We start from the raw sequence: 12134 nt of genomic DNA, 5'->3' as shown, positions 1-12134 counted from the left end.
TATTATGCCTATAAAGAGAGTGCATCATAAATTTCCTCTTGATATGTTTTCATCAAAAGAAATTCTTTATCCCACTTAAATTATTGTGGTTCCAAAACATCAGCCTCTTTTTTTTAATTGGTTTTTTCATCAAAGAGATGGTTTAAATAAATATCTCTTTGAATTAAAGGAGTATTTGACACAGGCTCATAAAAGTATGGATTTTCTTCCCCTAGTGCCTGGCACCCTAACTTTCCAGCCTTCTTCAAGACGGCTGGGGTTCAGAGCTGTGACACAGACCTAGAACACTTGAAACGAACGCTTCTTAGCAAACACAATACCTGCAACGCCCACTCCCATGACTTGGGTGGCAGAAGGTGATTTCGGATGTAACTGCACAAGAATTTAAATGATCTGCTCCTTTGTCTTTCTTTAGAGTGCAGATATCAAATTGTCATCTTTCTCCCTAAAACTCCCCTTTACAATTTCAAGTGGTACCTTCTAATATCAAGCTTACTTTGAGGATGGATTTTGCAAGCGTTAGCTCCGCCTTCTTTTTTGGGCTCAAATCACAGAGCACTAACAGGTGGTGATTATCACTTTTCTTCCCAGTCCACAATTACTCTTGATGGAGAATGATGATAATGTTAATACCCCACACGTCACTCCAAGCAAGTGTAGACACTTCACTTATGTGAACTGATAACGATTCATCAACCCTTCCAGGTAGGGTGGGGAGGATTCTATTTTAATGACGAGAGTCCTCTGGCACTGTGACTGGGCCAGACAAAGAACAGGTGAGGTGGACTAAGCAAGGGCGTCCTCGTGTCGGATGGGAAAACACCTCGGTCAGGTGTTCGTTGGACATCTTTCAGGAGACTCCTTCAGAGATGACCAGGCATTTGTAGTTCCAAAGGCTGATCTCCACCGAAATCGTCTCTATGCCGCGAGTGATGTCGGTCAGATGACCCGTGGGTGTAAATCTCTTTGCCAGGAGCTATAATCGTTGACTTAAAGTCAACTTTATACCTTAACTTTCTGTTCCCTAATTAGGGGGTAGATGGAATGAGTCAACGCCAGAGCCTGGACTCCGGCCTCGCTGCCATCCACTGGTTTCCTCTGCAGAGTCACGTGACGAAGATGCCTTTTAAATGAAGATACTGGTAGCACTGTATTGCCTAAGTCTCTTTCGGTGGCAAGTGACTCTTCTCAGAAGCTTTCCATCATGATCGAGCCCTTCTTGGGAACCTGGAAACTGGAATCCAGCGAAAACTTCGAGGAATACTTGGAACAACTGGGTGAGAAATATCGTTGACAGGTTTGGAAACGGGCTGAGCGTTGCGTGGTGGGGTTGGGTTTGCGTTTTACGATGACCGTTCCTACCCTTCTCTCTTTCGTGGTCCCAAGGTACATTCGCATCTTCTTTAGCCTGGTCATTTCATCAAATAGCTTTACCCAGCTTCAGACACTAATAACTACCTATAATTAAATTGATCGACTAAATTTGTTTCAAGGTTTGCTTTAACTTAGAACTTCGAAAACACAAGACCAACATATAAAGTCTCCAGTTAGTTAATTTTTAGAGTTCTGATACATGTGAAAGATATGTTTTAAACATTATTTTAAAGAATTTCAAATTTTTCATTGGAGAAATGGAACATTTTTACTCACCGAGTGTCTCACCGTTGATTGTTTCTCAGAAGCATAGACTCTATTCATCCTTTAGTTCCTGCCTAAGGGCATGTAGATCAATCATAATGGCGTGGGTCTACGGCAACTAAACCATTCTTTCTAATGCCAAAGAACAGTAATTATTTAATATATAATTAAGTAATTTTTAACATTTAATTAAGAGAAACCTCTCTTATAATAATATACTGTATATAAAATGAAAAACTTTTTAAGCCTTATATTTTTTTAACTTGGCCGAAATGATCAATGCATCTTAAGAAGTCGGTGTGCTCACGATATAATATTTGTTCCCTTTTCGTGGTCAGTAGTAACTTTTTGGAGAGTCATAAGAAACATGTGTCACTATCTCTTCATGGAGTCATAGACTCGCTTGTCTGAATTTAAATTTGGGGGCATCTCTACGAAACTTGGGACTTACGGCAAACGTAGCGCTGGTTTGGATTGGGAGCTGGGACTGGGCGTAGCAGCTGAGCACCTGCTGTGTGCCACTGCCGTCTACCATCGGAGCTCTTCCATCTAATCGCCCACCCGTCCGCGAGGCGAGCTCGGTGGTTCCCCACACTGCACGGCTGTGACGACACCGCCGGGGCAGCAGGAGGCGCCGTCGGAGCCGGGCTCTCTTCGCCTCCCTCGTCACTGTCCCGGGACGCGTGTCTCACGCTGCTTCTCTGTGACTGGACCTGTCCTGTCCGTTCCACAGCCTGAATGTGAAATCGAGTTCGCTATCGACCCTGAGGGAACGGAGTCAGCTCCCCTGCCACCTCCCGCAGGGAGTCAAGTTGGACAGTGAATTGTCCCCAACCTGATTGGCAGGGCCACGCTCTAGGCTAAACTAGTCCAGTTTGCCACCCCATCCTTATTCAGCCAGGGGGCACCAGCACCTGCAAAGGAGGAAGGGGCTCAGACTTCATGAGTCAAATTCTCTTAGAGCAGTTTAGAGACCTTGAAAATTGTATTTATTGTTTTAAGGGAAAAAAAAGTATGCTAAAATTGGGCAGTTAGAAAACCTGCATTTAAATCTCAGCTCTGCTCCTTACCAGACTCATTACCTAGAACGAGGCTCCCCACCTCTCTGGGACGCCATGCGCTTGTCCCCAGAAACGAGGGTGAAAACACCCCCTGCGCTGCCGTGTCCCACTCGGTGAGGTGAGAACCAGCGTCCCATCGACCGAGAGGCGCCAGACACACACGCGTTTCAGATGAAGCACAGAGTCTCGGAGAGTGTGCTCAGCTTTTCAAAATGGCACACACAGTTACGAGGCACAGCTTCTGACTGGGAGGGCCTGGCTCACTCCAGCTGCCACCAAGACCGCCGAAGACCGTGACCACACACATTATCCCAAGCTGCGGGGCGGAGCGGGGGAGAGGCGGGGAAGCGTGTGTTCTTTGCAAATTGCTTTCCAAAACGATGGTCGGTCCTTCTTTCTAAACGGAGGTGTGTTGCTTGCTTTGCACTCCAGGGGTGGCCCCCACGCTCCGGCACCTGGCTGCTTTAGAGAAGCCGATAATCAGCATCAGAGGCAGTGGGGCCCACCTGAGCATCAAAATCCAGAGCTCCTTCAAGACCACCGAGATCTCCTTCGAGCTGGGGAAAGAGTTTGATGAAACCACAGCAGACAACCGGAAAGTGAAGGTAAGACCCGAATCTTCCTGGTTTCACAACCAGGAGAAAACCGGAAACTGGAGCGAGGTGGGATCAGCACGGTTTATCCCGATTAATCGTCAGGTCAGCTGGGGCTCGTTTCGTTCACGAACGCTGGACGCCTCTGAAGGTGACCTTTCGGCTAGATCATTCTGCTGATAGACAGGGACAAAAAAATTCAGTGTTTTCACTTTTTTTTTGTTTTTGAGCTCTCTTCACCATTGTACAAAAGAGAAGAACAACTCTCTACAGATAGTTTGGGGGTCGTTCGCCTGGGGGAAGAGGGCGTTAATTGAACGCCTTCTCGAGACTTCTCTAGTCCGAGGGTATCGAGTGATGCTGAGCACTGAGGCGAGGATTTTGGAGGAAAAAATGTTCGAAACGGAAAAAGGATGTCTAGCTTTGTGTAGTGAATTGCTATTTCTAACCGAGTCCTTTATGCGTGTGCAGAGCATCGTGACATTGGACGGAGGATCACTGGTCCATGTCCAAAAATGGCTCGGCAAAGAGACGACAATCGAAAGACAAGTCGTACATGGGAAAATGATAGCGGTGAGTTTTCCTCGAATTGGGCCTTTTGGGTGAGCCGTTTCTCTTCCTGATGAGAGGGTCTCAGGACGGAGGGCCCAGGCGACCTGAAAGTGTCAGCCACCAACTCTAACAGGTCCCTCTTCGCTTTCAGAAATATTCCATGAATAATGTTGTCAGCACGCGAACCTACGGAAAAGTATGAAGAAAGCGTCTGCGTCGGTGCCCGCCGGTTCACTAACCAGAAACCAGGGCCTGAGGAAGAGATGGCTCAGGGCCAGCGATCAAAAAATAAATAAACAAAACCATCAAATAAGACGCAGTTTTGGAGCGTGTGATATGGAGGGTTAGGGACAATCTGCTAAACTGGCGGGCCGAGAGGCTACTTGCCTATGGTGTGACTGTCACAGCACCAGCGTCCCCTTTGTCCTCTGCCCACCTGCCGTCTGCGGTCCTTGAGTTCCCTCCAGCGGACCCGATTCCTTTTAGGCCAAGGCGTCTGTCACACGGTGCTCTGTGGAAACTCACGTGACCTCAAAGGGGGTACGTTACGATCGTAGGAAACCACTCTGGGCATCACAGGTGCTGAAAACCAACCTTGCTGGCTTTTTATTTCTGCAGAAGGAGACTGGCCCTACTTGAATTCATTAAGGTCAATAGCTAGCTGGATAGAGACAGAGAGGCAAATAGGCAGAGAACAGAATAAAGCCTGGTCTTGATACACTGTGGTTGAATTATTACAGAAGAACATTTAAAAAGCCATCATCATCCTACTTATCCACAAACCCGTGGAAAATAACAAGGCTAGTGCCTCTGTCCCCACCGTCCACACACAGCATTTCACTAAATGCCAGCCTTGGATTCCTAAATGCCTCGTGAGAACACAATTGTTAGCGCTACACAAAGTCCCTTGACAGTTTTGCCGAGTGCTGTTGCTAGGCAGTGTTCTCAGGGCTTAAAGCCCAGCCAAGTAATATAGGTAAAAATAAAGGGTAAAGCCTGAAAAAAACTGAGGATTTTTGTAGCCGCGGGAGGAAGACAAGGAGAAAGAGAAAGGCGTATGTAAATACCCTATTGCGCCTTACGTTTAACAGTAAGTCCTGAGTCGTGTTTCATCTGCGTGAACGTGGGGTGTCCATGCGATTTGTCATCTGGACCGGGAGAGAAGAGAGACCAGCAAAGGGCAGGATCAGTAGTTACACCTGAGGACAGGACGGGCGGGACGGGGCTGGCCCAGGCAAGGGGGATGTGGTCGCCGAGCTCGAGGTTGGGGCGAGAACCGAACTCTGGCCAAGGGAAGGGACTAGGGCTGTCATAGTGACACCCTGGAGGCTGGTGAGCACACAGCGTGCTGGGCTGGCACAGCTGTGATAGACATGTCCACACACTCGCCCTGTCCTTTCCTGAGGGGCTCAGGGGTGTCCATGAGGTAGCCCTGCTTGCTCTCCGGAAGTCAAAGAGGCTTTCGACCCCTGAGGCCTTCAGACCATCTCAATTATTGAAAAAATTCGTAAGCCACAACCAAGGGAAAAAAGCAGGACACGAAGCAGGCAACTTGGCTGACACGTGATTGGAAACTCACCCAGGTTTTTATGAGTTCGTACTTGTTCTGCACGGAAATAAACCGCCCCCACCCCCGACACACTTTTCACTATGCCTTGGAGTGAATTTCTAAGGGATTTCTTCCTCCCATCAGCTGTAAGGGAGCAGATGGCCGAATCCTAAAAAGAATCGCGTTAATGCCCGAAAAGCAGAGCCTACTTCCACGCCGCAATGTCACTTTCTCTCTAAGAGGAAATGCAAGTGACATTTAAAGAAAACAAACAAACAAAGTGTGGCCAGCTCCTTGCTGCGACGTCCTACTGGGAACCATGATTGGAAATCTTAGGCGAGACAGGGAGAGGGGCCGCGCTGGCGAGAGGAACGTTCTTTGCATCGTTCGGAGGCTTCGCAAACCGCTTTTCCCTCTACTGCCGGTCGGTGAAAGAAAAGCCACGTGCTTCCTTTGCAGCTGCCATCACAGTCACCCAAAGGTCACAGAAAAGGTAGATCCCTTTACATAACCGTCGGCTTCCTTCGAGGGACTGAAACTCAGAGTTTTTGTGGGAACTAAGACCCTCCTTCATCTGGACTTAGGTGTTTTTTTAGGTGGAAAGCTTCGCTGTGGTCAGAAAGCACGTTCTCCAGCTGCCGCTTCTCGTCCATCCGCCCTGGGAACGCGCTCTCTGTGCGCACTGTGCTCTCCCCGCCACCACGGCCTGGCCGTGTCACCCGCCTACTCGGCCTGCCTGGGAAATTCGAACTATGCCAACCCGCCCTCGCCGAGGAATACTTCCTCCCACAGCATATTTGAGGAGGGTATCACAATACTCAGGGACTTTCCCCCCTCTTCCCTCTCCCAGTACGAATTCTTAGATGTGCCGAGTCAGGACTGCGTGACCGTGACCGAGAGGCCTGAACGCACGCGCATGGGCGGATTCCTCCGTTCGCTCTCGTATTGCTTAGTTCAATTCACCGGGCCTTCCCCAAAGCGCTGAGGGCCTCGGCGCTTCTCAAAGACATAAGACTGACCTCGACATTTTTTCAAAGGTTCGAACAGTAGTGTCATTGATGTTTACAAAAATTTTTGGAGACTAAGGGAAACATTATGCGGAGCTTTCTTTTGCCTTAAGGGGCGACTGAAGAGCCATTCATTGCCCAGTCTCGGAGGCAGTCACGTGCTTTGGACATCTTTGAAAGGCACCTCCCGAGTCTCATCGAGAACCGAGTTGAATTCTCCTCCATCGCAATGAGTGACAAGTTCTTGGGCACCTGGAAGCTTGTCTCCACGGAGCACTTTGATGACTACATGAAGGCTCTGGGTAAGAGATGCTTTGCTGTTCTGGTCCAGGAGACTCTTTCTGAGAAAGCTTGGGGCTATTTTCTCTAACTCCTTCTGGGGAGTCTGGGGAAGTTTGCACAGGCTGAAGTACAGCCTTAGGGAATTGATCTTCTGTGGTGGCGTTTGAATAATTTATTTGCATTTTGTTTGGGGGGCAATTTTAATAGATTTAAACCTAAACTAGAGCTGCTTCAATGCATGGAAGCCCCACTGATTCCAAAGGCGGTTTCGTGTTAACAGGGCTTAGGTTTCAGACCCAGAGGACAGATGAGAGGAGTCTTTGTTTGGCGTCCCACCCGCTGGCCTTCTCGAAAGCTAGTTTTATAACAACTAAAGTACTCATGATATAAGCAGTTGAATATCCAGAAGGTAAAATGCTGATGTTTAGCTAACCCATAAGTTTTCTCCTCCACCTCTGGGTTGCTCATTCTGCTATAATCATGTAGATAGAGAGTATGACAAGAAGATGCGTTAAAGCAGGATGGTCATAGCCTGGGGAAGTTATGGAGATAAAAAGAATCGGGTTGTGGCAGTGAATTCAAACTCAGTTACACCGACCCTGGAGCTGGAGCGGTGGATGCAGATGGAAAATCCAGTCGTTGGCTGCATCGACTTTGACACTATTTCCAGAGACTGTCCCCTCGATATCAGCCCAATAGATGGGCAGGGTCTTCGGACACTTCCAGAGCTGCAGAAATGACCCCAGGTTGCCACGCTCGTCGAAATGCCTGTAGCTTTACTTCTTTGTTCAGAAAGCTTATGGGAAAGGTTCTATTTTTAGATAAAATGAGCAAAATGCTATCATGTTGCCCGGAAAACTATGAGGCCTGACGGGGACGGAGCTGTAGTAAAAGGTTGGTTAGATGTGTGGGCTTCACCTTATAGCTGAGGAAGAGGTGAAATACAAGAAAGTCTCAATGAGGGGCTCCCTAATTTAGTCATTTTCAAATTTTAGAGGGCAGAGGAGCATCGGGGCTGATAAAATGTAGATTCTCAGGTTCTACCAAAGAAATTTAGTTTGAAAATCATTGCCTTAATTATATAAAATAATAAAAAGTTGATCAGAATTACAGGTCGCAATTCTTTATTAGCTCTAACTCTTCATTTCTCATTTACTATATACATACTAGTTACATATACATTTACGTATGTACGTATATATGTATATAAATATATATATAAAACGAGTTTATCCTTCATGTATTTCTCTCATTTGACGTTTTTCCTTTTCCATGTATTTTTATAATCTTAAGTAATAATAGTAATAATACTTAGTCTAATTTTGTTTTGTTTTTCAAATACGGAAATGTTTTTTACAATTATTTTATTTATTTATGGTCTCTGGCAATGAAGGAAGATGGATTGTTTTTTTCCTACTGGCTAGATTTAGGGGCCACAACAAAATTTCAGAAATCAGATTCTGTCAAGGATGTAAGGTAAGTTCTTTTCTATATCCATAATATATTACTGAGGGGAAAAAAATCATACGACAGTGTGTATACGTCATAGCTTGTTGTAAAAAATATATCTGTGATACTGATATGTACAAACCGAAATGTTCACAGTGGTCCATACAAAACTATAATTAATGATTTCCAATGGCGCATGGTAAAGTGGATGACTTGCACCATTTAGGCTAAACGCTATACCTTTAAAATCTGCAGGCATTGCTTTTGTTATAACAAAACCTAAAATATTTGAGTCCCCGGGAGAAGTCCCAGGCCGCGAGTGCTCCTACCTGCTGTCTGCACACCTGAGGCTCATCCGAGCGTGGCCGCCACAGTCTGGCTAAGTATACTCCCGTGATCAACGGAATTCTAACCTTATCTTGGTTTTCCAGGTGTGGGATTAGCCACCAGAAAACTGGGGAATCTGGCCAAACCCAAGGTGATCATCAGCAAGAAAGGGGATATTATAACTATAAGAACGGAAAGTACTTTCAAAAACACAGAGATCTCCTTCAAGCTAGGCCGGGAATTTGAAGAAACCACAGCCGACAACCGGAAAACAAAGGTAAACCATCATGATGCGCTTCCGAGCTGCTCAGTCCAGAGCTTGAGAGGGCGGGCGGCTTCCGTGCTGTGTGAGAGGCCGCGATCCTCCGTGCTGTTAAAAGTGAATGTGCCTCATGGGACACCTATTATGAGAACGATTCGGCACCGAACGAACAGCTTCCTTAGTCAGCCGAAGCGCGAGCGAGTCGGTTACGTGAACTTGTCTTTGCAGAGCATCGTAACCTTGGACAGAGGCTCCTTGAATCAAGTGCAGAAATGGGATGGCAAAGAGACCACAATAAAGAGGAAGTTGGTGGGTGGAAAAATGGTGGCGGTAAGAGAGTTTTTACTTCTAAATACAGAAATCGTGCTGTTTAAGTAGAGAAACGGGTTATATTATTTTGAAAATATTCCTTTTTCTTTGGAATACCAGATGGATAGGGATGGCTGAGAGTGAAGTCAGAGTTAATTCTTGGGCGATATTTAAACGATCAGGAATTCGAGTTTAGGTCGGAGAATTTAGAGCTGACCAAGCCTGCTTGTTATCTTAGAAATGACAACACCTAATAATGATAGCAAAGTTAAAGGGTGTGGATAAATCTCACTAGTTCGGATTCACAGACAGAAAAGCAAGTCTAAGGTTTCAAAGCAAAAGAACTCCGAAAGCCTCCCTTGTGGAATGTGTTTGCTATCCAAGCGTTTCACTTTAAGAATCCAGCGTAGCTGGGACTAAACCATGTCGATGATGCAGGGTGAGGTCATCTGAGACCTCTCTTAGTTGGCAGATAAGAACGATGACATAGGTCACGCGAGATGACCTCTGACGATATCTTTAAGTTTTAGGTTCTTCGCTTACTAATTGACACATTGACTATAAATAGATTCACTCAATGTTTTAGGTTTTTCTTCCTTTAATATAGAAGTTCTCATCCCCAGCTGCACAATAGATTTACAGGGGGAGTAAATAGTAACATGGGGGCCCTAATTCAGATCGAATGCAAACCTCTTAGGGGAGGAAGAGATATTGGTATTTTTAAATGTTCCCCAGATAATGCAAATGTGCAGATAATTTTGAAAATCACCATTTTAGTGGATTTAAATGCATGTAAATTATGCATAAAAACTTGCTACTTTAAAAACATTCTTCGGCCGTAACGTAAATCAACTTTATAACTGCTTCTTCGGTTTCACTGATGATTCTGAGTTGCCGGAGACTGACCTTTTATTCCTTTCTGAGTTTAATCTCACGAGATTGTTTTTAGTTTCTGTTATGATTGCAAATTTGTGTCCTCTAGTTCGAGTTTTAGAGATTCAATTAATCTCTCTCTCTCTTTTAAGGAATGTAAGATAAAAGGCGTGGTCTGCACCAGAATTTATGAGAAGGTCTGAGAAAACTGATTCCTCCTCGAACTGGCATTTGATCATTTGACATTGGAAATCAGCTGTTTTCATGGCAAGGCCTGAGGACGCTACAGTCTGTTCGTTTTCGCTTCTTTTATCTTAATAGATCAGATAGCCAGAGGCCTCGACTGAGGATTAATCTAAAGTTATTTAGCATTATTTAACCATTTTCAATTTGTATGCACATCCTTGCTATATTAAAATGTGTAAGTCTGCCAGACCTAAACTATGTTTTCCTTCGTATATTTGAAATGACAGTAAAAGGCAGTAAATATATTGGTCGGGGTTGGCAAACTGAAACGCTTTCATCGTTCAGGAGAGTAAGGGATCAGGAGCGAGGCAATCTAGAAGGAGCTGTTTCAAAACGAGGATTCCAGTTTCAGCTGAAACGGGCAGCCTCTACTCTACTCTAGCCAGTTTTTTTTTTTTTAATTGAGGTTTAACTTATAGACAGTAAAATGCACGGATATTAAAGGCAGAATTCAATCTGTTGTGACAAATGCATGCACCATATACTTCACATCCTGACCAAGGTGGAGTACCTGTCCTTAATCCCGGAACGCTGTCTCTTGCTCCTTCCCAGTCTGCGTCCTGCCCTGTCCCACCTCCAACAAAAGCAAGTAGTGATTCAGTTTCTATCACCATAGATTAGCTTCGCCTGTTTTCAAACTTCATAGAAAGGGAATCATGTATTGTGTGTTCTTTTCTGTTTGCCTTTTAAAGTGCAGAGTAATGTTTTTGAAGACCATCCATATTGTTGCATGTATCAGTAATTTTTTCTTTTTCGTTGCTGAATAGTATTCCATTGCACGAATATATCACCGTTTACCCATCTTCTATTGTTATGGCGCGAACGATTCTAAGACCCACGGAGCCAATTGAAATTAATTATGAGCCTTTATTAGCCGGCCGGCGACTGACTCTCTATCACGCAGGCTTAGAGGAGATCAGCCCCGAGCTTCCCGAGGAGGCGGCTTATAAGGTCTCCTCCTACATCTTTGAATGAACAGATTACAAGAAGCAGAACTTAGTCGTTAACTTTTTGTACACACACAAAGGTATTCGGGAAACTCTCAGATCAAACAGGACCTAATAGTTTTATCATCTTTACCTTGGAATGCTGCTCTTTTCCCTAGGGGCTGGCGCCTAGAGATATCACCTCCCTGAAACTGGAGAATTTCCACTTTTACACTATTAAGACAATTGGGCTGTTTCCAGTTTTTGGCTACTGTGAATAAAGCTGCTCTAAACATTCTTGTTTATAATACAAGGCTGTTTGTAGACATACGAGATCCTTTCTTTGGGGTAAATACTAGGTGTGGTAATTACAAGGTCCAGCTGATTGTTGACGGGCAGAAATAGGGGACCCCTGTGCCCAAGTAATAATGAAACTATTCGAGGTGCATTATATAACCGAGCAAATGAGAAGATGAGTCGATGTTGTTAGGAGCCAGAATTTTCCCTTCGGAGGAAGGAACACACGAGCGTGGGATGACGGAAGGCGAGAAAGAAAATGCGAGCGTGGGTGGGAACAGGTGTAAACTCATGTTTCTAAGGCGCACAGATGTGTGTGTGTGTGTAATGTGTGTGTGTGTGTGTAATGGCGAGCGCTGGACATGCATATCCGCAGGCATTTATACGTGCACGAGTATATGTGCTTATGTGTGTGTCCACGGTCATCCTCCCTTACCTCTGGGGGCACAGCCCAGGACCCCGGTGGATGCCTGAAACCATGGATAGCACTGAACCCCGTATAGACTATGTTTTTTCTTATACAGACATATCTATGATAAAGTTTAATTTATAAATTCGGCACAGTAAGAGATTAGTAATAATACTACTCAGAATGGCACGCAGTTTAAAATGTACAAATCGTTTACTTCTGGAATTTTTCATTCAATGTTTTTGGACCTCGGTCGACTGCAGGTAGCTGACTGCAACCACAGAAGGTGGAAGCGTGGAGCAGGGGGGACACCTGTATGTGTAGCAAACGCACGAAGGGGCCACCTGTATGTGT

General features: G+C 45.3%; 2 protein-coding genes across 3 annotated transcripts; both read left to right on the top strand.

Annotated features, from left to right (window-relative positions):
• Positions 1 to 1161: 1161 nt before the first annotated feature.
• Positions 1162 to 4046, top strand: LOC120585436 (fatty acid-binding protein 9-like). Its single transcript, XM_039841743.1, has 4 exons — positions 1162 to 1277; positions 3132 to 3304; positions 3764 to 3865; positions 3996 to 4046. The coding sequence occupies exons 1-4, from the start codon at positions 1205 to 1207 to the stop codon at positions 4044 to 4046; spliced, it is 399 nt and encodes a 132-aa protein (XP_039697677.1). The 5' UTR covers positions 1162 to 1204.
• A 2299-nt stretch (positions 4047 to 6345) lies between these two features.
• Positions 6346 to 10343, top strand: LOC120585435 (myelin P2 protein). 2 transcript variants are annotated; one of them, XM_039841741.1, is made up of 5 exons: positions 6346 to 6430; positions 6514 to 6702; positions 8563 to 8735; positions 8949 to 9050; positions 10055 to 10343. In XM_039841741.1, exons 2-5 carry the CDS (start codon positions 6630 to 6632, stop codon positions 10103 to 10105), a joined length of 399 nt encoding a protein of 132 aa, XP_039697675.1. In that variant the 5' UTR covers positions 6346 to 6430; positions 6514 to 6629; the 3' UTR covers positions 10106 to 10343. The 2 variants fall into 2 exon arrangements, with proteins under 2 accessions (XP_039697675.1, XP_039697674.1); XM_039841740.1 differs by having other exon boundaries at positions 6348 to 6702.
• The last annotated feature ends 1791 nt before the right edge of the window (positions 10344 to 12134 follow it).

This window comes from Pteropus medius, unplaced genomic scaffold (assembly GCF_902729225.1).
Source record: "Pteropus medius unplaced genomic scaffold, Ma_sr-lr_union100, whole genome shotgun sequence".
NCBI classification, from domain to species: Eukaryota; Metazoa; Chordata; class Mammalia; order Chiroptera; family Pteropodidae; genus Pteropus; species Pteropus medius.
The sequence above is the reverse complement of the archived record's forward strand: the minus strand, read 5'-3'. Positions and strand labels throughout refer to the sequence as shown.